General features: G+C 38.9%; 1 protein-coding gene across 2 annotated transcripts in view; it reads right to left on the bottom strand.

Annotated features, from left to right (window-relative positions):
• Positions 1-24,808, bottom strand: part of PLD5 (phospholipase D family member 5) — a 176,199-nt gene extending 151,391 nt beyond the window's left edge. For both annotated transcript variants that reach the window (XM_008640016.2, XM_008640008.2), the window contains exon 1: positions 24,290-24,808. Coding sequence is in view for 1 of the 2 variants with exons in the window: in XM_008640008.2 (XP_008638230.1) it covers positions 24,290-24,475 (186 nt within the window). In the remaining variant the exon portion in view is untranslated. The remainder of the gene's footprint in view (positions 1-24,289) is intronic.
• Between the last annotated feature and the right edge of the window lie 6 nt (positions 24,809-24,814).

The following is a 24,814-nucleotide window of genomic DNA, read 5'->3' as shown; positions in this document are numbered from 1 at the left end:
CAAGACAGGTAAATATTTATTAATATTCAGGAAGAAAAAAGTTTGATCAAGTTATAAAAAATCTCATGTCTCTTCTGATGCTTGGAATCCTCCGATGATGCAGCACTGGATTGGTCTCTGGTAAGGGCAGGGCACAATGCCCTTGTCTTCACCTTGGAGAGGTTCAACAAGTGTATGTTCACTTGCACAGGGTTGGGCTTTCAATACAGATTCATCTTACACTGGAAGCCATCAAATCTGGAATATGAGCTTAACTTTGAAGAGAACCTTGGTGGGAGACCCTGTTATTCTTTTCTCATCAATAAACCAATAGTTCCTGGGAACAGGTACCTATAATAGTTGCACATTGATTAAATACACAACTCAAGTAGCTATCAGTCACCTGTATTCATGGCAGGGAGGCATACATCTGGATTTGCTATCATGCAGAATACTAACTCCTTCTACAATAGTCTTCTGGGATGGTCACCATAATCCCCACTTCAGTTTGTTTCACAGAGTGAAACCTGGATTAAACCCACATGTGCATTTCAGGAGTGCAACTAATACTCAAAAACTTCTGTTAGGTGTTCAATCAATGGAACTGCAAAAGAGCCAGTTAAAACCTCCTATTTAAACCTCCTATTTAAACCTCCCAAGTGTATACAGCATGGACTCTCAGCCTTAGCACCAAATATGTTTGCTCCGAAGACCTGCTTATATTGTTCTGTACTATTTGTGATTGTAGACATGGCCTGTGCTAGTGCCAGGGCCAGATAAAAACTGAGGGCAGTGGGCCTCTTACAGACACTTGCAATAAAGAAAGACAAGCCCAAAAGTGAAATATAGTGGCTAGGACATTAATCCAGGAGTTAAGAGAACTAATTGAAATCCGAAACCAACAAACTGAGACAAATTGCCATTCTCTGCCTTTATTTCACCTCCTTAGCCTTCATTACAAGGCCTCTCACTGCATTTGCACAGCATAAAAGGCCCTTATCTCAGTACAGAATGCTAATCCACATTATTATACAATATGCTAAAATATAAAAAAATATTAAAAATATAAATGTGACCTCCAACTTTCTCCATAGGCTTTCACACAATTTAATTTCTGTGAGATTAGGATACATATGTTCATAAATTAAGACTGTGTCCCGCAGTGAGCATGGAACCTGCCCAACTTTGTCCCTATGACCTCTGAAGCCAGTCCAACTCTCCAAATGTATTCAAAAGATAACCCCAGAGCCAAGTCCCTCCATCTTCACTGCTGCCAGAACTGCGAAACTGATGATAGATGCCTACATATCTTTAAATTTGTAGTGTGTTCAATACAGGTTTACTACTCAGTTTGAACCAAAACAACTTTTGCAGTTGGATAAAAGACAGAAAGCAGTTTCACCAGAACAGGCAGATGCTTCAATGGTATACTTCACATTTTCCAACCACTGAATACATACTAAATATTATATAAAGTGGCTATTGCAGTCTCCTGAGCCAAGGGGCTCTTCTTCCTGTAAAGATAAAGTGAATAATCTAAAACTGTTCAAATTCTCCTTCTATCCAAAATAAAGGCATGGTTTTCATAATTTTCTGCCTTTATTTGTAACATTATCCTTTGGACATCTACCACGACATGGACAAATCTGTAGCTATGTAAAAGGCTGCCAAACTCTGTGTTATGCACAAATACCTTTAACAGGCATTAAAAAAAAAAAAAAGGTGAAATTGTTGCCTTACAAAAGGAGGAAGAATAAAGAAGCCTGTAAGCCTGTAACCTGAAGTAGTCTGATGGCATTATCAAATGAGACAAGAATGCCTTTTTGTTTTAACCTGCATTATGTGCCTGCACAGAGGTGTAAAACAAATCACTACTCTTCAATGAAGAAATCCCAACAACAAAAGTGACCCAACTTTTCTGTAACAGAAGCTTGATAAGAATGAACATAAAATGGGTGTTGTCTGATACACATTGTAAGCAAAGCATACTTCTTGTAGTTTGTATCCCAAGACAGTCAATCATTCTTTGAATTACTGTACTCATACATTTTTACCTAGTCTCTACCTTTTCTTACTTAGACAAAAACTACAACTGCTGATTGATAACAATACATTTTTACCAAGCTGCTTTTTCAAATTCCATCTTACTAAAAAATGTTGACCCAATGACTCAGATTTTGTGAAAAATGGAATAAACAGAATTATGTCTCTGAAGAATAGGAGTGCAGCCATAACAAAGGTTCTTTGAATATTGCCTGATTTATACTGACCCTCACCTGCTGCACAATGACCACCTACTCTGCAGCACTCCAAACCTATAGGAACTGGAAACACTGGGACTCCAGATGGCAAACAGTGCAGAATGTAAACAGGTTATTAATCACCTGATGAGCTCAAGGTAGGTGTTAGGAAGGCAGGACAGGCAATCCTGTTATCCTTTTTATTTTTTAAAATCAGAAACTAATACTTGTTTGCTTTAGCATATAGACTCACAGAAGTGTGAAAGTACTTAAAACTATATGCCCTACTTGCACCATTTTTTTTTTTTAATGAAGAAAAAAGATGACATTCATTTTCTGAAAAAATGTAATGTAATTATGTCAGGTCTCTGGTTTACAGGCTTACATAAAACATGGCTTTCTGTTATTATTAAAGTGTTTCCTTTTAACGGGGGGGGGAAGGTATACTGTAAGTACAGTACTCATTCATGTTCAAATAGAAAGAAAACTAACAAACAAAAGCAAAAAACACACCACTTCCAAAGCCCCAACCCCTAACTCTAACACAACACACTTATAAAGAAAAGGACTCTATTTCAAACTATGACAAACTAAAGACCAAGTCAGTATCTGTGCTGAATATAATAGTAAAAATGATACACAGCCTAAAGCCCTCAAGACAAGGGCTCCACAGTAATCAGCACTACATAAGCCATCAACATTTCTTCCCACAGAGTTTAAAATTGAGAATTTTAAAGCCTTGATCTCAAGTTCATTGGAATTAGCAGAGTTTTCAATGGCTTTGGATTATGTCCTAGAGAAATAAGCAGGCACAGGCAGACTGGAATATAAGGCAAGGTAACAGAAAAACACATTAACAGTAAGAATGAGCTTACTGTATTTCCTGAGAAACAATTTGCACACCTGCTTTATTTCAAAATCCTAACACAATTATACTGCAGGCTACATTTGCATGCAAGAAGCAGCAGTTTCTTTGAACTGAAGATCTTTAGCTTATTTCAGGATAAAACAGTAAAACCAATCATAAAAAATATTAATAAATGTATTATAAGCCACAGGGACATCATAATTTTGTAAGCAAAGAAAAAATATCACCATTTTTATATGAACTGTAATGAAAAAGATTAGATACGCTGGTCATAACTGATTGGCAAAAATGCAAGAACACTAAGTTCTAAATATTTTTTACAAGAAACCACTATTTTAAGTCATTAACCTGATGATCAAGTCTTTAACCTGATGACTAAAATAAAATTTCATCAATCATTCAGTACTACACTCAGTTATAGCTAATGCAGTCCAGCAGCATAAGCATGGACTATGTGGCTCTTAATCTTCCTTTCAGTCTTGTTTTTTATGATTTACTTAAAAGAGAGACATATTTCATGGGCATGCTGCCAGCAATTCAATTATAAAACATATACAATTGTAAAAGTTGACAGAATGTATATACAACATCTTATTACACTATTTTTCTTCTTTTCCATCTCCCAGCAAAGCAACCCTTACATTCTCAGAAAATACCTCTTATATGTATTTTTAAGTGATCTTTTATCAGTGCAGCAGCTTAATAGTTAACAGGCTTCTGTGCCACACTGTTTGCATATGTAGCTTACAATTTAATGAAAAAAATGTATTTTATAAAGTTACAGAGAAATGTAACTAAATATTTTAATAACTATCTCTCAAAGACCACTTCTTGGTTTAAATTACTCCAATGACTTGAGCAAAGTTACATGAGCTGGTAATTTGTTTCCATTTGATAGATTTGTTCAAGAATTAACATGGTTTGGTACTTGATCCTTCACAGTCTCCTGTAAGATCTTCAAAGGGAATCTGACGAAATAGGGGCTGGATGAGCAGACGGTGAGGTGGATTGAAAACTGGCTGAAGGGCCAGGACCAGAGGGTGGCGGTCTGGATAATGGGGCAGAGTATGCCCTCAGCAAGTCTGCAGATGATAGGGAACTGGGAGGAGCGGCTGATATGCCTGAGGGTTGTGCTGCCATCCAGAGGGACACTGACAGCCTGCAGGAACCTCATGAAGTTCAACAAAAGGAAATGCAAATTCCTGCGCCTGAAGAGGGACAACGCCAGCAGCACACGTGTCAATACGTGCTCGGGGCAGTCGGCTGGAAAGCAGCTTTGCAGAAGAGGCCCTGGGGATGCTGATAGACACCAAGTGGAACGTGAGCCAGCAATATGCCCTTGTGGCAAACAGGACCAGCAGTACCCTGGGTTACATCAGAAGAAGCAGTTCCAGCAGGTCAAGAGGGGTGATCTTTCCCTCTCTACTCAGCCCTGATGAGGCCACAGCTGCAGTGCTGTGTCCAGTCCTGGGCCCCCCAGTACAACAGAAACACGGGGCTACGAGAGAGAGCCAAGCAAAGGGCCACGAAGGCAGTTAAGGGAGTTCATCAGTATGTACAAATGTCTGAAGAGAAGATGTAAAGGTAATGGAGACAGACTTATCAGCGGTGTCCAGTGGTATCTTGCACTGTTTATCAAAATATTTATGGATAAGTTTTCCTAGCTGTGTGAAGCTATGGCCACATAGAGTATGCAAATACTAATAAATGCTATAAAAGTTATTGGAGTGTGTGTGTCCTGTGTGCCTATGTTTTAATAAGTGCACTCCTCAAAGGAGACAGATAAGAAGCACTTTATGTGGGAAATTAAGTGACTGGTAAGTAATATTATGAATTTGTACTAACAATGCAAGTTTAATCAAAACCGTCTAATAACACACGCCTCAAAGTTTCACCCTTCCTGAAAGGAAACAATAGCTAAATCAGTATGCTAGAATACTGAAGACAAGAAATCTGAACTTGCATAAAGTCATATTAAGGCTCTCTGAAGCAGCAGTTATTAAGAATTGTTCATATTAATATTGCCTTTCAAAACTAGGACCTAGACTGTCCTTCACCCTGAAGCCAAACAAAACCCCTTGTTCAGATACACAGCCTAAGAAGGAGCCCTAGCAAAATGCTGAAATGTAATATGATAGCATTTAAATTTCCACCTGTCAGAACACAATTATATGCTTCAATTTGCTCTTAGCCCCAAGTTCTGCAAGGCAGTGACGACACATCTTGTAAATTCAAAAACTTCCAAGCATGTCAGAGCCCTACCTCAGAAGTCAGTAGGCAGGTCTACAGAAATAACCTAGTCCTCTCATTTTGGGAAATATTTTCTCTGTTAGGCTTTGGATGAGGGTAAGTAGAATTGGACTTTATGAAAGCTAGCTGTCTAATGACTAATGCTGATATTGACATGGAACAAACAAGAAATTGAAGTAATCTGTCCTCAAATATTCTTGTGTATTGCAACAGCCTGCCACAGCCATCTAGGTTCCTACTCTGAAAAAACCAGAGATCTAAAAAGCATACTCTGTATGAGGCCAAGATGAAGTCAAATACATGTCTAAAGATGCCACACTGCTTTGCATTTCAACCAACCTGAGTATACCAACCATCAAAAGGGAGGTTTATGATCAGCTCCTCTCCTGTTCTCACATTCCTCCTCCGTTCTTTTCATTAAATTTGCTCACCCTGCAGCAACATGAATGCTAGATCAGTTCACCTATCTGAAAGAAAGTAACCAATTCCATTTGGGCAGAAGACTAAGTAAATTTTCTATAAAAATAAGCAAGTTAATCAGCTTAGCCTCTGGTCACAAGATCACTAGCAGCAACACAACGAATGTGGCTGAACCCATTTCACTATCAACCTGCAGAGGAGACATGCTTAGAACTGCATCTACAATTTCCAGTGTACCATCTATTCTGGTGAGCTGAAATGAAGTTATACTATCATTTATCTAAAGTATTCACATGGTTTACAACTTGTCTACATGTATATTTTATCACCTTTACCAGATATATCCCCAGAACCCTTATGAAAAGCTGAGTAATGCTATTAATCCATTATACATACAGAGAAACAAGTTTTAGTAAGAGCCCAAGGTCACAAGAAAAACAGAAAACCTGTTTCCACTCTACCTTTAAAAGGAGTAGTCCTGAGATACTGTCCTGAGATTTGATTCCCTGTCTATGCCCAAAACATTTCTTTATGTTAGGCCAACTTTAAAAGACTGAATCTAGAAGCTGAATATGAATGCATAATGAAGTGAAAATTGAATAATTTCCATCTGCTCATTTCCATCACTCTTTCAAAGACTAGCCATTTTCCTGGAAACTTCAGGGAAGCTAAGCAAAGCTAACGTTGCAAGAGAAGAAACTTCTGGCATATGAGGAAAGTTGGTCAACATTTTGCGTCTCAAAGTAGTACTTCTACTGTTAGAGACTCCTTTCTCTACTACAAAAAGAATTACTCACAAATGTAGTCTGAAATCTCTCAAGCAAAGTAACAGTCAGCCTAACTGCAGACAGCCTGCCTTGGGAGTAATCCCGGAAAGGTAACAGCCAGGTGCACTTAAGTGCAGGTGCAGGGGAGAAATTCAGCCCGCTTCTTTATTAGAGTTGGAAATGGCAAACATTTCCCGCAGTCAAAGTGAGGTCAAGCTCAGGAACTGTCCACTGAGAGGCCAAACTTGTCATACTTGAAGAGAGAAGGCATCAAGTGAGGAAGATGACATGGACATCACCTGGACTTACCAAAAGCAAATTGTATTCAACTAACCTGAATGCCTTCTGTGTGATACGACTGTGAACTCTGTGGACCAGAGGAAAGCATTCTTACTGCATAGCTGCACATTGGCAAGGCTTCTGACAGTCTCCCATATAACCCTCACAGAAAAATTGGCAAGATGTGCATTGGATAACCATGTATGTCGGGCTGGGAACTGTACAACCCATTGGGCTAATGGGCTGCAGACAGCATAGAGTCCAACTGGTTTGCTGAGTTTCTCAGGGATCACTACCAGGATCACTGCTGGGCAACACAAGCCTACAATTCAGACAGATGTCAGCAGTCTCAAAAAATAGTCTGACAGAAGGCCTGTGAAAGTCAACGGCAAATGTAAAGTCCCACACATGGGACTTTGAGTATGAGTACACTATGAGTACTGAAGAATCAACTTTCTTTCAAATAAGTGATTAAAATTAGTCCACAGAAAAGCAAATGGATGAATTAGCTGGCATTGATGAAGGGTTACACAGATAGTCATACAAAAGAATATGTTATCTTCTCTAGAAATCCAGAGCAACAAAAATCTCCCAAGTTTTCAACTAAATCCTGAGCTAAAGTATACAGGGCTTTTATTTTTATCTAGGAATATAAAAGGTTGCAGTGGTGTAAAAAACTTAAAAGCACAGACACTTAAAGTCACACAAAATTAAATCTGTTAACAAAAACCAAAAAAAAAAAGCTCAGGAACAGGTTCTCCAAGTGGTATATAATTTCTCTTGAGGTCTGTGAGAACACGGTATCTGCCACTACTTCCATAATATGAAAGAAAATAAACTAGTCCTATGTTTAAGATCCCAAAAGACAAGACAAAATGAAAAGGCAAGTGTAAAATCAACACCTTTATTCCCTCAAACCTTAATACATAGTGGAAAAGGACGCTTCCTGAGAGTGTTAAAGAACTTTTTGCAGACAGGTTGGACTTTAAATAATACCTTCTCCTACCTCTGAAATTAGGATGCATACATAGTCAAGAATTCAGGATTGAGAAAATGAAAAAACTGATATTATTTCAAGTTGCCAACAATCCAATGTTTTTTATCTGCAACCAATAATTAATTTTATTGAAAATGCAAACTTTGTGAAAGTAATATAAGAATTGAAACTGTTGCTATTGCCATACCTGGCATTAATACCGTACTTGGAGCAACTCTAGGTCATAAAACAGATGTTCCCATCGGACCTGATGTTCTTATCTGTACTCTTTTTATCTTCCTGTCCCACAACAGGAAGAATAAAGGAGAGGAAGGAAGACAATAAAAGCTTCCTGATTATCTGAAATATCAACTCATGTTTCCCTTCTCAAGTGAAACTGCTCATGAAACACAATAGAAAGGTAGGCAATTCAACACTCAGAAAGACAATGCTGTCACTCAAACAACAAATGGAGACTAGTCATAGCATGTAATGGGTCATTGAAATGAAAAAAATTATGACTGAAGTGACTCACTGTTCTCCCTAAATGCTTCAAGTGGTATAGCAGCCTTACAGATTATATGGTAGGCAATAACAAAGCAAAACTATTATTTCATTTCTGTAATCTTGGTTTAGAATCCTCAGGAAGGAATTCTACTCTTAATGTAGTTTTTCTTTGCAAAGTGGTCTGAAAACTGCTTGAATCTTTACATAAATAAATGGCAACTTGTCTGACATAAAGACTACAGAAAAAAACCAAAAACCCTGTATCTCAGAATAAGGATGTTTAAACAAATCAGGTGAGACCATTACGTTTCACCTTTGTTTTCAGGTGACATCCATACATACAGAATTTGGAATGAGCTTTTCTGGCATTGAACAAATCTCAGAAAGGTTTGTGCAAATGTACTTTTGCAAAGGCTTATGTCCAAAGTGTCCACGTGGCCATCTTGAAATTACTCATGTGCCTTCTCTGCAAACAGCAAATATTAAAAAAAGAGAGCGAGGTGAAGACAGCATTATTTGTGTCCAGTCATACACAGTGAACTGCAAATAAATAAAGAATTTAAGCCAATAGAAAATCCTAAAGAACTTGTCAGCTGCATTACGACTTTGATAAAATTAACTCACAATTAGAATATCCACATCTTGTGGCCCCTATTCAGTCAAAATACTTAATATTCCTCTTTTGGATGGTTTCTGTAGCTTCCACATCCCTCACATGCAACAGAAGCTAGTTCAATCAGGCAATGAGTCCACATGTCTCAGGAAGACATTAGAGTCCATGATACCAATTACATTTAAAAAAGAAAATCAATCTCTGCATCAAAATCCATGTATGTTTTTAGAGCCCACTATTCCAAGAAGCCAACCATGAAAGTTGATTTTGCTGTTCTTGTCTTGTTGCAATATTTGGCCAGTTTGTATGTGAAGATTCATGAGAGAGTTTCATTTCAGGCAGAGCCTTCAGGGGAAATCAGTGAGTTTGCCACTGTGAGTATACCAAAAAACAGACAAAAACAGCAACAAGAAAAAAACCAAAACCCCTACACCTCTCTATTTCTAATTGCTTGCACAAAAGTACTAAGCTAATACAGAACCCAGAACTCAAACCCACTGCATGAAAAAATCTGAAAACAGATTTTGGCCTTATCATCTTTCAGGGCAGGTCTTTTCCTCTGATTTGGCTATCCAAGTCAAAAGCTTTCAAAGGCTGAGCTGAACAATCTTGTTTTTCCCTCCAGAACCCTAAAAGAGCTTCCATCTTTCTGTCTACTACTACAAGAGAGTTCTCTGCTCCTTTCAGCAATCTTCCAGCCTACAGTTTCCTTCAGTTTCTTCAAGCTTCACCCTTCCTCTCCTTCTCTGCTTGCCCCATCTCTACACTAAAAGCTTCTCTGGGCCTCATGGCTCAGTTGCTTTCAAAAATCACTAATCTCTCCCTTCACAGCAGAGCAGCCAGGACAATATAATAAGAGAACCGTTCTTTTGCTGCCAAGCTGCCTTTTTTTTTTTTTTTTGGAAAAGGAAGAAAACAACACAATGAATGGTAAATGTGCAGTAACTACAACTAAACAAAGCTATGGGTTACAGTATCATGCTTAATAGTTAAAACTATACACATATATAGACATGTAATTAAAGTTAATTAAGTACAGCTAGAACAAGCTACTGTAAAACCAGTGTAACTCACAGAAGAGAGGCCACCACCGGCATCATCATCATCATGTCTCAAATTAGACATGCAATTATTATCTGGAATGGTATTTTGGGAAGGTATTTCCTTCATGGTGGTAACAATCAAACACCCATCAGTAACTAGCTCCTCATCAAGCTGTTCTACTCAAGTCAGGAGTTCCACACTATGAGCCTGAATAAATTAGCCAGATATGCTATTAAAAATTAATAATGCCCAGAAACAAACTGAGAACATCTGATGCCAAACAGAATCATAAAGTAAATAAACAAAGCAACAAGTATTCCCAAAGGCTCTTATAAAATATTTTTAATCTTGCAAATACTGGAGAAACACACATTTAAAAAACCCAAAGCACAAACAGCTGTTAGGGAGAGATTTTTAGCAAAAAAGAAATCATAGAAAGCATCAGCTCCAATACAACAACCTGATTAGTCAAAACAGGAAGGGATCTTACAGCCTTCCAAAAATACCACACCCTTCACCCTCTCTTATTTAAGCAATGTATTAAAAAAACCCAAAACAACACAAATATAACATACAGTGGTAACCTGAGAGCTAAAACATATAAAAATTTCAAGTATTTCATGTGTCTTAGGTACTGCGGCCTATAAATCAGAAGGTATTACAGCGGTACTCCAGTAATAAACAGGCATTTCTACATCTGCCATAAATTTCTCACATGATCAGAGAAAAACCTACTTACTACCTGCACAAATTAACTTGAAAAGATGGACTCTCAGTTGTCTCTTCCTGAAAAACAGAAGTAAATGTGCAATCATTTGAAAAACAGATTCCATAAGAAAAATAAACTGTTTTTTCATCCCTTTCCAGACACAATGGTACAGTTGCTTGTATTTCTCTGCACTGTAAATTTCTCACATGATCAGAGAAAAACCTACTTACTACCTGCACAAATTAACTTGAAAAGATGGACTCTCAGTTGTCTCTTCCTGAAAAACAGAAGTAAATGTGCAATCATTTGAAAAACAGATTCCATAAGAAAAATAAACTGTTTTTTCATCCCTTTCCAGACACAATGGTACAGTTGCTTGTATTTCTCTGCATTAAAAAAAAAAATCAGAGCTCTTATTTAATTCAAAGGAAAGAGATTCTGAAAGAACATGCTGTTGGCTGACACTACAAAGTCACACTGGTGGTGAAAAGTTTTATTGCTCTTCATGTAACCATTGGCTTTTATATTATCAGATCTATAGACCACACTTGCAAGGCTGTCAGCCAACCCAAACTCACACACCCCAGAAGCTTCCATCTTCCTTGTAACTTAGGGTTTTCAGAAGTCCATATTCAGTATTTATGAGTTTAAATCACTTAAGAACTTCAGAAAGTGTTGTCCTGACAGAACAGAAATTATGTAGAAACCTTGTAAGAGAAGTGCATTTTTGCAAATCCTACATGTATTTTACTCACCATACTTTCCCTGGGTGTTTCACACAAGGTGCATCACAGAACACGGCATGCAATACCAGAACAGGGCTGTGGATTTGTTAGAGGAGTTTGAGAGGACAGAGCAGCAGGGTGGGGACAAGGGAATAAAGAAAAATAATTTAAAAAATAAGCACCATGAAAGAATTTATGAGATTATATAAATAGGAAAAAAAATGAAAAATTAAGGGCCTTGGGTAGGTAAATCCAACCTTGCAATAGAGTGTCTTGTAAAAAATGGATTTGAACAACAGTTCTTTAAAGCCAAACAGAATTCCTGGAACAGCCCCAGCACGGATACACAATAGAGGAAAAAAGTGCACAAACTGAAAAAAAAGTATTTTTAAAATATTGAAATTTCCAGCAGACTAAGGTTTCAGCTGTCATATGGTTGCAGAAACAAATTGATTTAGGCTGATGTGCATGAAGTCCATATACACAGAGCCAGAGAATACAGTGTGGCACATTCCAGCTTTCTGCAGCAGGAGTTTGATGCAGCTAAGACATGACAAAAAGGCTCAGAGAGAACAATATTGCAGAAAATGGGATAAAATAACACAGAAGGGGTTAGCTGCCTGCCACAAGCCCAATGGGGAATTGAAAGAAAAGTCTGCAGGGACAGCAGCTCACATTGACAAAGGAAATTGCATTGTTCAAAAGGATAACGTTTTCCAGAACACTTAAGGGTTTTGTTTCATGCTAGACCCAAAGGAATTGTTATCCAAACAATAAATCATTTACACTGTAAAAGCCTGAAAACAGCATTTGGTGTATTGATATATTTTGATGCTCACAACATCCCAAGTAAGTACCAATCAGTCTTCAGCATCATAGATTTGTTTCACATTCTACAAATAACTCACTCAAAAATAGTTTAAAATTGCAAATAATTTCAAAATTGTTTGGCTTTCATTCATCAGTGATCTTTTCGTCTGCTTGTTTTAAGTAACACATTTTCAAGTCATCTTTCCTTAGAACCATCCCATCAGCTGCACTAACCAGGGGGGTTATGTAGTCTTTATTTATGTAACAGGAATTACTCAAAAGATGCACCTTCTCAAGGATCTAAAAATCACAGTTCCAACAGAGAGGCAGCACTGAATATACTTCATCCCGTATTGTTTTAAGCAGCACTTATGCACAGGACTGCATGCATGACTCCAAGCGACTCTTTACCTAGTCAATAGCAGAAGTCAGCTGTTCACAAAACATACTGGTTTTTTGTGAAAAGATACAGAGAATTTGTACAGTTTAGCAAACACTTCAAACCATGACTGAAGCCACATCTAAATGATGTGAAGAGTCGGTGCACTATCCAACCCGAATTTAGCACTATGGATCCTGTTGAAAACTCTGGGAAACTACTTTTCCATAAGGCATCCAAGATCATAAAAGTAAGTAGATAGCTACCTTCAGTATTAGAGCTTATAGGACTAAACACATGGCTGCAGGCCGTAAGACAATTCTTTAATAAGCAGGAGGGAAAGAAAGAAAACAGTGTGTTTGCTACCTGTGCCAACCCACTGGCTTAAAACCTTTGAAACACATTCCAGAAGGTACCAGCAAATGGGCAGCACAGGGTTACAAATGCACATCAGCTTCTGTTTAGGAAGACATAAATCCCCTCCCACTGTCCTGCAAAGGCTTAAAGGTTAAAGCTGTTCCAGTCCTTGAGCAAACTGACAGAGCATTAGCTCCAACTTACTCCATTTCACTCATCTTCCCAACCTAATTTATGCTGGCTAGTTTATCACTGCCCAGGAAGAACTAAACAGGCCAACTTCTGTCAGCATCTGCCAGAAAGCCATGAGAATTTCTGTATGACCCCTCATCACTTGTGTTTCTTCTTAGTGTTCAGGAACACAAGCCTTTCTAAATGCTCATGGGTCCTCTCCAACAAACAACTATGGGGAAATAGCAGAACTTGACACAAGTCCCCAGCTTTACTGTAGCCACCGGTCACTCCAATGGACATTCTTCTATTTGCTCATCTAATTAATGTTTTGCAAGAGGCAATGAGGTGTTTTGGTGTTTTCTTTATTTGTGGGGTTTTCCCCCAATTATTACCATCGAAGCAGGTGCACTTTTGCACTTAAATTAGCACAAAACATGAAAACAAATCATACCTGCTATCATTAATCTGAAATTATATGCCAGTTTAGGTTTGATTTGCTTTTTAGTATGATGGGCTCCCTTTTTCACTTACACTTTCTAATGAAGTACAGAAGTATTTTAATGGGGAACAAAGAAATAATTTCACAGATAGCTTTGTTCTGCTGAGTTTTCTTAAGATATCCATTCATTACTCTTGGCATGTAATTACAGTTTCAAATGCACCCTGCACCCATCTAACTTCCTTGTGTATTCTCCATTCTGAAACACCTTAAGGTGGGCTTAAATGCTGAGCAACTGGATCTACATAATTTTTTTCATGTTCACATAGATATTACAGTTTCTTACATCCCTTCTGTTATATTAGGATGCCTTCTGTCCTTTTGATAGCCCTGTGCTAACTGCAGAGTGTTCTCAAATAATTTATCCAGCAACTAGCCTGATGATCCAGAGACTTAAAGCTCAAGAAAAAGTGAGGCTTCCAAGGCAGATTTTTCCTCCAGCTGCTTAGCATGAGATATTGAACTTGGTTTTTAGCTCCAAATCTGTGACAGCCGAGCTGATGCACAGTCTTCTCTCAAGTAGCTCATATACAACTTGATGCCATAGTAATCAAGTCAATGGATCATGGTTTTGGAACAAGATCAAACAAAAGTGCACAAGCTGCATTTAGGAAACAGTGTCGCCTTAAACACCATTCCCAGAAGCAAACAGCCTCAGCTGAGGTAATGCCTGAAGTTTGTTCAGTCCATAAAGCATATTCCCTTATCAAAAAATCTCCTGCCTAGAAAGGATCAGTCATGAAATTCAATGGAGAGCAGCATCACTTCTGTAACACAAAAAGCAGCAGTGAGGCATGACACGTTTACTGTGGCTGGAAGTGCTGAAGACCTTATTAACTTTTAAATGTTCCTGTGTTTCAAAACGAATACAAATCTGCTTGTTATGTCAGGCTTTTTACAGCATATACTAGCTTTTAGAAAACCAAGTAAGAGTACAACCCCAAGTAAACATGCCTTCACTGCAGTAACAACAGGATCAAGGATTTTAAGCTGGTCACTATCACTATCTCAGCACTGCTCCACATTTGGTTCTGCTCCAAACAGTTTAAAATGCCTTGGGGAAATCCAGCCTATTTAATGTATCAGAATGCCAGGAATTATCTAAATGACTATTTTTTTTATTAGCAGCAGTTCTCAAATACATGAGCTTTTTTATTCCATTAAATATTTAATTACAACTGTAAATAGAGATACATGAGTAGCAACAAAAATAAAAATAGAATGACTGGTGTTTATGAGCTGCAACAACTTTATCAAATACAAAACAAGCCGCTGATTATGTTGACATCATACAGTCAAAAATGAAACTTACTAAGTCCTCTTAAAATCCTGGTTTTAAGGTAAGAAATTAATAAAAAGCACTTTATTCCCTACAAATACTGCACATAGAGGGTTTTACAGGCTGTGCAAAAGTGGGGAGAAATAGGTAAATTTTTCTTCATCTTCAGAGAGCAGGGCTATGTAGCATTACTAAAAATACCACTCTGATACTTCTTCATCCAGGGCTAGATGCTATCTACACAGTCAAATTCACAGTGCATTGATCAAAAAAAAATAAGACAAACCCCTATAAAAATACTCAAATCCTATGTTATATTTGGAAAGTCTTTATAAAAGTTAAAGAATTCTGAGGAGCAAATCCTATTAAGAAAAAAAATCAGACCAAGTTTTGATGGATATGGACACAAAAAAACCCTAGGAATAAGTTTCCAATCTAATAAAAATTCTTTTCTGATTAAATCAATTCATTTAACTGGCACCAATGTATCATCATCCTCTCTTGCCCCTCCTAAACTTCTGAGGTTCTCCCAATTCCCCACACACATTTCTTTAGCTGAGTGGCCCCTCTGTCCACTCAGGCACAGTAGATAGTCAAGCAAGCATAAAAAGCCCAGCGTTTGTCACTTGAGAGGACAGTGGGTTAACTGCCTTCCCTTATCACACAAATGACCAAGGAATCTGTGAGTGCCTCATTTCTCCATAAATGGATCAACTGCATCCCCACCAGGCAAAGGAGCACCTAAGTACACACCCAGCTCATCGTTCCCCCCGTGGGCATGCAGGTTTCAAGCAAGCAGCAGCACACATCCTGGATTTAGCTCTTTAGGGAATACACACTTATTGCCTAATAGAGATTTATCCTCAAGTAATCTACTTTTGTTCCCAGAAACTGTGAAGGACAAGTTGAAAACAGCTTGATTGTCCACTCAGACTACACAATCTTACAGACATTAGAGTGTCACTGCATGGGAAAATTAATGTTACACTTTTTCACTCTACCAACTGTCATCTAGGAATGCAAAAACTTAAACAGTTGCATCAAAATCTTATTTTAAGAAACCTCCTTTCAGACTCTGAAATACAACAGAGGAGCTATTTGGTGTAAGAGGATATATGGACCTTGCAAGACATTAGCAGGGTGCCCATTTTTTTTCCCTCTCAGTAATGAAACTATGAAAAAGGCATGGGAAACAGACCTGAAATAATGTTACAAAAAAAACAAAGCACAAAACTTGTGCCTCAAGAAAACATTCCGTCAGGGGAGACAGATCTAGGGAGTTTATCACAGGACTTTCTTTTTCAGGAACAATGAAGAGTATATGATTTCCCATCCTGAATGGCAATAAAGCAGGGTTTATTTATCATAGCCATGAGCTGGCCTGCTGTTTCCATCCTTCCATAGTCTGAGAAGTTCTTTTCCCTTCAGTATTTTACCATTCCTGGTTATGCACTGGAAGAAGGCCTAAGCTAAACATACAACCAGTCATAGCAACTAGCTTCTTTGGGCATCCTCTACTGACAGTGAACTGATTGCATTTGTGAGGAGATATTAATTAAGCGTAATTTTCCTTGTGTTTTAAGCACTCCTACTACCCTTAAAAGTGTTACAGTCAATGGTCAGCCACAAGACCAAATCACTGAAGACTGCGGAGTATTTGGTTGTGTAACAGACAAGGAAATTAAGCTGCAAGTTTCTGCATCCTTAAACAAGGATGGTAAACGCTGATAAAAAGAAAGGATGACAATAGCAAAAAACTAATTTGGATTTTCCTTAATGCTGGTAGAATTAGGAAAAGAGCAGTGAAAAGCACTTTTTCTATACCTACACTGAAGTTAACATCTGGAAGAAATGTAGGCTAAGATTTATGTCTTTTTTTTCAGAAACTAGAAAACTTCATTTCTCAAAAGTCTTGAATGGGCTGAGTTAAATTTATACATGCATACATATATAAATTAATTTTTAGTGCAACTTTGAAACTTAAAGTCATTTTGTATTACTGTGCAACAACATAAAGTCAGACACTATAAATTAAGCTTGCTACAGTGAATATGCCTCTCAAATTTTTTAAATTTAGCTTTAGAGATTTGCACTTTCAAAGTGACTGATGTTGAAATCAACAGAACTGATATGTTAGATTAATGCAATGTTGAATGATTTTCTCATATGCCAGAGAAAGAGCTGCTCCTAGGATTAGTGTATTTGGTTTACATGGCTAGGTTTTGGGGGGGTGAGGGGCCGCTGCCAAGGTGGCCTCTGTGAGACCAGTGGCTGCCTCATGCCGGACACTGCCAGTTCCAGCTGGCTCCCTGACAAACCTGCTCTTTGCCAAAGCTGGGCCCATCAACAGCACAGGTTGGTGCCTCTGTTGATTACACATATAAGGAAAAAAACTTGCCCAGGAGCTATGGGAGAGGAGCAAGAAAAATGTGAGAGAAACAGCCCTGCAGATGCCAAGGTCAGCGAAGGAGAACAGGAAGGAGGCATTCCAGGTGCCGGAGCAGAGATTCCTCTGCTGCCCATGAAGACAGTAGGTTGTCCTCCTGCAGCCCATGGAGGACCACACCAGAGCAGGTGACCACACTGCAGCCCATGCCAGAGCAGGTGAATGTGCTCTCAAGGAAGCTGTAGCCTGTGGAGAGCCCACAAAGGAGCAGGAAGTGCAGCCCATGGGAGCCCATGCCGGAGCAGTCCATTCCTCGAGTGCACCCCAGGGAGGGGACCCATGCTGGTACAGTTTTTGAAAAGCTGCAGCTTGTGTGGAGGACCCACACTGGAACAGTTTGACAGGGACTATATCCTGTGGTACAGATCCCACACCACAGCAGGGAATAGTGAGAAGAAGTCGTGACCAAGTGTTATGAACTGACTGCAGCCACCATTTCCCAATACCCTGTGCCACTTGGGGCATTGAGGGGAAGGAGGCTGAAGATTCAGGAACAAAGGACTGAAGTTGAGCTGGAAAGATGGGGGGAAGGCAGAAGGTGGTTTTAGTCTTGTCCTTGCTTCTCACTATCCTATCCTATATTTAATTGGCAGTAGATTAATTTAAATTTTCCCCAAGTTGAGTCTGTTTTGCCTGTGACAGTAATTGGTCATCTCCCCATCTTCATCTCAGCTAAAAGATGTTCTATCTCATGTTCTCCCCCGGTCCTTTTGAGGACAGGGGGAGAGAGAGAGAGAGAGAGTGGCTTGGTGGGCAGCTGGCAGAAAACCAAGGTTAACCCACTATAACCAAAAAGAGAAAACTAACTGTTAGGTATCATATTTTCACTGGGTTGCAATACAAAATTACTTCTGTGTGTGGTAACTACAGAAATAAATTATTCAGGATTTGAAATTCCCCATATCATTTTCAAAAGAAAACATTTAACATTTTTTTTCCCTAAAATGTTATTCAGTATTTTCTCAACACTGTTCAATTATTTTGGTCCACCTTTTCCACTTTTCTGAACATTTATTTTCTCTAATTATGTTTGTCTACAAAACATTATTGGAGAAAGACACCTGCAAGGAAATCAGCATTTCAACATAAGAATTCCCCTCCACACACAGTCTGTCAGCAGTGAAGCAGACTGCATGCTACTACTTCAGCAAGAATCACAACTCATGCTAAGTACTACTGCTCCAGGCAGGCGATCCACATACCAGTCTCCTGTTGAGAAAAAGCCCAAATCCCTCTAACTTGAGTTTGTTCCCTTGATTTTAACGATGAAATCTAAATATAGATACCTATCTCCAGGACCAGACAGACATTTGGAATTAAAATCTACAACTGTACCATCAAAAAGCTTCAAATATTGGAAGCTGACTCTCCAGAACCCTCTGAACTGCCCCCATGCATGTACCTTCCCACACAGCACACACCATTATTTTTGGTGTCTGCCATTATTCCAGATGGCCAATTATTTATACCTGCTTAATGCAAAGGACTCTGACAACTGTGCACCAAGCACAGCATCACCAGTTGGGCAAGGGAGGGGATCGTCCTGCTCTACTCTGCACTGCTGTGGCCTCACCTCGAGTGGTGTGTGCAGCTCTGGGTGCCACAATATAAGAAAGATATGAAGCTGTTAAAAAGAGTCACACCAAAGGACACAACCGAGATGGTGAAAGGCCTGGAGAGGAAGCCATAAAAGTGACTGAGGTCATTTGGCTTGTTCAGCCTGGAGGAGAGGAGACTGAGGGGAGACCCCATTGCAATTACAACTTTCTCATGAGGGGAAATGGAGGAGAAAGCTCTTTTCTCTGGTGCCCAGTGACACGACCCAAGGGAATGGCCTGAAGCTGTGTCAGGGGAGGTTTAGGGTGGATATTAGAAAAAGGTTCTTCACCCAGAGGGTGGCTGGGCACTGGAACAGGCTCCCCAGGGAAGTGGTCACAGCACCAAGCCTGACAGAGTTCAAGAAGCATTTGGACAATGCTCTCAGGTACATGGTATGATCCTTGGGGTGTCCCTTGCAGGGCCAGGAGCTGGTCTTGGATGATCCTGCGAGACCCTTCCAACTCAGGATATTCTGTGATTCTATGAATTCATTTAACTCAAAAGAAGCCACATGTTTGCATTTATTTCAAGACTGAGGCTGTTTTGGGAACATGGGTAATGTTTTTTGAATTCTGATTTATATCCTGGCATTATTCTTCCTTAAACTGAAGCCACTGGCGCTGTCCAGCAATGGACTGGGCTTGACTGGGTTCTACGCCTGTTAGTGCTTTACATCAAGCTCTGTCCACCTTCTTTGTTTAGGTGATGCAGGTTATAGCTATGCACATGGTGTCTTCTGTGTCCTTCTGAAGATTACAAATCTGTCTTCTGACTTTTGACGTTAGTGTTAATTTTAATGCAAGAGCAGAAATGAACTTGGAAACTGTCCAACAATGCTTTTGTTGAGAATTTCCAGTATCACTAAAAAAAAAAAAAAAAAAAAAAAAAAAGAGAGACAAACAAAGCTGCCTAACAGACCTACTAGTTTTTGAATAATAAAAATGAACTGGCAAAATTGGATTTGGGATTTCAACTTTTATAAAGGTATTATGACAGGTGAATTAAAGCTATATTTTATTTATGATTTGGTCATGCAGCTCTGAGAAGTATTCTGGCCACACTTGTCAGGCACCATTGTAAACTGCCTTAAGCCTAACACTTGCACATCAGATATCTGCCTCTGCTGCCAAGTGACACTGCTACCCCTGTACCTCATAGCCACTTTGCTCCCTGGGTGGCAATGCTGCCAAAGACATAGCAGTGTGCAACAGCATCAACTGGTCAAGTAACAGCAAGAGTACTTAGAATCTGAAAATCCCAACATTGCCCTTGCTGCTGATCAGAACTTCGGTAAAAAAACAAGAAATGATGCAATAATTCTCAGTAACTTCTCCTGATTATGATTATTCAAAAATAACAGACTGAGGATTGCCAGGAAATAATGCTGTCCTGATGTCAGGTCTCCCCAAAAGTTAGTTTTGAACCAGTTTCTTAAAACAGAATTTTTTAAATCTTTTAACATAATCAAGCAAATAATTAAATTTAGACATTATTAGAGAGAGTACCACTACATCCTTGGGAAGGAATATGTGTATTTGTCAAAAATTAATATATGCTTGAAGCGTATCTCTTGTAGCTTAGAAAGAAATCTGTTCAGTTTTTAAGCTTTTATTATATAAAATTAAGTTCTCCAGAATTCTTTGCTGAGGTACCAGGAAAGCAGCTATTCAATACTTGTCATTACTCTGGGATGCAGAGACATGACAGAGAGCTGCTGCAAATTAAACCAGACTAACCCTCCTCCTTTTTCTCTTAATGAATTCACATTTTATCAAAAACAGGCAACACCAATGAGAAAGAAACAAAAACCACAAAAACCAAAACCACTATGCAAAGAAGCATTTAAGAATATTTCACACATCAGTTTTCTCTCCAACACTTTCAATACCAGGCAAACAATTTCACAAAGAGGCACAAGGAACTAGTTGAAGCAAATACATAGAATCTGAAAAATTTCAGCTCTGCAGAGATTTCAGGTAAAGGTTTGCAACATCACTGTGATCACATCTACAGTGTTGGAGTTCCTCGCATCTCTCGTAAATTCCTCCATTAAGAGTATGGCTCTTCAGCACACTGGCTACAGCATGTGTGTACACTGAGGCCTCACCTCAGCAAAAACTCCTCATTGGGCCTTCAAACACGTTACAGCAGATTCATTTAATCTTAAATGTAGCATCTGAGTTCACAAAAGAACAGGGGTGAGTTGTGTTCACATATTTCATAGTACAAGCTGTGTTGCTGCCACTTGGAAAAAGATAACTCTACAAAAACAACTAGCCAATGAGCCACATGATATTAAGATCCATTTGAAGAACAATTAATTAGCAAGACACCAGCAATATGTTCCAGATTTTTACTTCCTCTATGGTTAGTCAATAATTAAATATTGATCAATTTTAAAGAACAACTTGCTCTGTGCTTTCAGAAGAGATAATGCAGTTGAATTTTGAACCTCTTTACCATACTCTTGAACCTCTTTACCACAGTCCTCAAATTGAAATCTGTGTAAGAAAAACCTAAAACAAGCACAAACAAACCAAAAACCACATCACCATAACCCACAACTGTTAGAGTTTTGAAATCTAGAAACAAACTGTTCCTATATTTGACAACCTTTTTACATAAACAATTTGATACAAATTGGCTTCAGAAGATGTTTTTTAACCCCTCAAACTCTACATGGATTAATAAGTGTTGCACATGAGTAAGTTATGCTATTCACTTCAACAAAAGTCAATATGAAATACCTACTGTGACCTACAAGGATTTACTGTAAGTAATGAACAAAATACGCTGGCCCAATTTCATCCCTATTACAACTGAAATCAATTTAAGAAATCACTTCAATGAAGCAAAACCCAACCCCCTCCTCAATGCTGAAAGAGTACATATGAAACTTCAAAATCTGTTCATGTGTATCTTGACTTGCACTCACTATATACCCTCCTTCTGCCTCACCTGTCCTTGTGCAGCATCAAGTCTGTGATAACATACGTTTACATTCAGTGCCTCCATGAATGCTCACTCCTTGTATTTTGATTTTCTTTGTAGGTATCAAGCAACATGATTATCTCAGAGGGAGCTGTAATGAAATGTTACGCAACTTCGTGAGGTGGATGGAGGATGTGAATATCTTCATTATGCAATACTGGCCAAAAGCTATCGTATGTCAATGACTATCCCATTCAAAATGATGCATCTCAAAGTAATTGGTTTGTCTCCTGGAGTGGAAGAGTGGAGTGTAGGAAATAACTTCTTCAGCAAGAGAACACTCAAACCCCTCAAAGATTTATCTGAAAACAGAAAATAACAACCTTTCTCCAAAACTGTATAAGCAAAATAGAATTTATAACTAAATAGACATTTTATTTATATTCATGCAATAGCCCGTCTGTTACGACATTCACGAGTAATGCAGTTACCTTAAACCACAAAACAAAGTATTTTCAGGTATCTACTGTTGGCATATCAGTGTACTGCAGGGTATTCACAATAAATGTAAATTAAATAAATACTTTATGGCAAGCTAGATATATCAATGCTCCAATTTTTTTCCTCTCTGCATTGTTCAAATAGGCTGTGGGAGTAAAAATAACTGGATCAAATGAGAGGGAAACCCCCAAAAGAACATGCATTCATGCCACACAGATTACAGAGAAAGCTTTTCACACAAATGCTGCAGGGTTATTGAAGACTACTATTGTGACAAAATATTGACTTAATAAAAATAATAATAACCCCCAACAACAACAACCCAGCAATAAAACCACACACAAAATCAAGGTTTTGCACTTTCAATCTTCAAACAAGTTAATGCCTATTTTCCTTCTTCCTGCTAATATGATTTATTATACAGGTATCTGACCATTCAGCTACCAGACATCAAACTGTTGACAGATTGTTCCCCCCTGCAATTAACAATCATTCATTTGATCACAGATATCAACATGTAGAAAAATCAGTTACAAGAGCCACAGCTCAGATTTCTGTGCTTTCCATGTTTTAGCTGTACTGAGATAAGGCACTGACCTTTCTTCCTGATTCACAATGGGTGAATACTCCACTTACAAGCTTACTACTGTGAAGCCTTGTTGTCAGCGTGAAGAATCACAAAATTGTGTTAAAAGGCATACAGAATTCAATACCTTTCTCAACATTTGAAATGTGATCTTTGCAACTGATCATCAGTTCTTGTCATTTCCCCCAAAGTATAAACAACTCAAGTTTAAGATTTCACTAAGAGGGATAAAATACTCTGCAGGTTAATGGGAAGGGAGGGTTATAGTCCATGAACTAGTTGGTAAAGGACCTTCTTTCAGGCTTCATCTTTAAAGGACTCTATTATGCCATCTAGGATTTTCACGTAATAAAGGCAATTTATCCTTCTAATCAGACCATTTCTATTCAAAGAGACTTCAGGTGGCTGTACCACATGAAATATTTTCCCGTGCCTCTTGAAGTCAATGTGACTGTGATTGCAAATTCACACTCACTAATGTAAAGAATAGCAGACTGTTGCATTATGCAAGCCCATCCACATTCTTTCGCATCCCTGTAAATGCAGCTACTTTCCTGTCTTGATTGTACTGTACACCCTGACAATGGGTTTCACCTAATAAGCTATTCAGGAAACTTACACAGCGTGCAGGTCCTCTCAACCCATTTCCTTGCTGTTACAAGTAACATGAAAAATGCTTTCAAACATCATCTGAGACAGGAACACTCTGAAGCACCTTAAATTCTCATAAAATATTCACTAGAGCTATCCACAGTATCAGTTCTATTGTGGCCTCAAACACAGTTAAGTCATGTACTACTGCTGCAGGAAGAAAAGTCTTGAAGGAAATCTCTACCCCACATAGGTAAGAGTATGTTCAAAGTCCTATGCATGGAGAAGAAAAAGATGGGGGAGGGGAAGAATGAAAATCATATCTAGAATTTTAAAAAAAGAAAAAGAAAAAGAAAACAGCTGTTTTCTTTTAACTATTCTAGAATTACATTATAATCACCGTGAGATAAATGCTCTAACCTCCATCTGTACCATCCCAATCTTCCTCCTCCCACATCAGTGCTGAATTTGCTGGAATAGAAGAAGCAATCAGCCAAGAACGTTAAAAAATATTTCCAGTTAGGAAGAGACTTGCATGTGGTTTGGAACAGTACGGACATCCCATTTACCTCAGATCTGACCACTACGGGACCTCTAAGTAGCTCCTTTCTCTATCATTTGGGAAATGCCATGCCCAACTACTGGAGCAACACTTTTCTTCTGGAGTCCCAGCTGGCAGACAGCCTAACAGAGCACCTAGACAGTGGTCTAGAAAATAAGGGAAAAAAAAGAGGTGGGGGGGAAAAAGAAGCTGGCTTACGTGCTCCAGTTTGTCTTTCCTCCTCAGCCAGACACTGGCACTGTAGTCCTGCTGCTTGACAGTGCTGTAGAAGTTCGCACCTACTCTGGTGAGGCTTGGGGAAGGCTCCCTGGGTCTGCTCTTCAGCCTCATCTGCTCGAAGCCCTCATGGGGGGATGAGGAGAGCCAGTCATGCCTGACTTCCATCTTGACATGACAAGGCAAAGTCCAAGGGAAAAAAACCAGAAGAAATGAAGAAATTAAGAGGCACTAAATGAAGATGGTCCAAAAAGGAACAGGATGGGAGAAGAAGAAAGAAAAGGAAAGCAAAAAAACCCCTTAAAACCAGAAAATGGTAAGAGAAGGGAGAGACAAGGAGAAATAAGGTAGAAGGAGTGGAGGGAGAAGAAAAGGCTGCAGGTACGAGAGAGGAGCGGGCTGGGAGAGATGAAAGGGCACTCGGGAAAGAAGATGCTCCAAGATGCCGCTGCTTGTTGCCCTGGCCGCCACCGAGCTGCAATCCAGGACCGACGCAGCGGGAAGCGG

Source organism: Corvus brachyrhynchos, unplaced genomic scaffold (genome assembly GCF_000691975.1).
Source record: "Corvus brachyrhynchos isolate BGI_N302 unplaced genomic scaffold, ASM69197v1 scaffold31, whole genome shotgun sequence".
NCBI classification, from domain to species: Eukaryota; Metazoa; Chordata; class Aves; order Passeriformes; family Corvidae; genus Corvus; species Corvus brachyrhynchos.
Note: the sequence above shows the minus strand (reverse complement) of the source record. Positions and strands in the feature narration are given on the sequence as shown.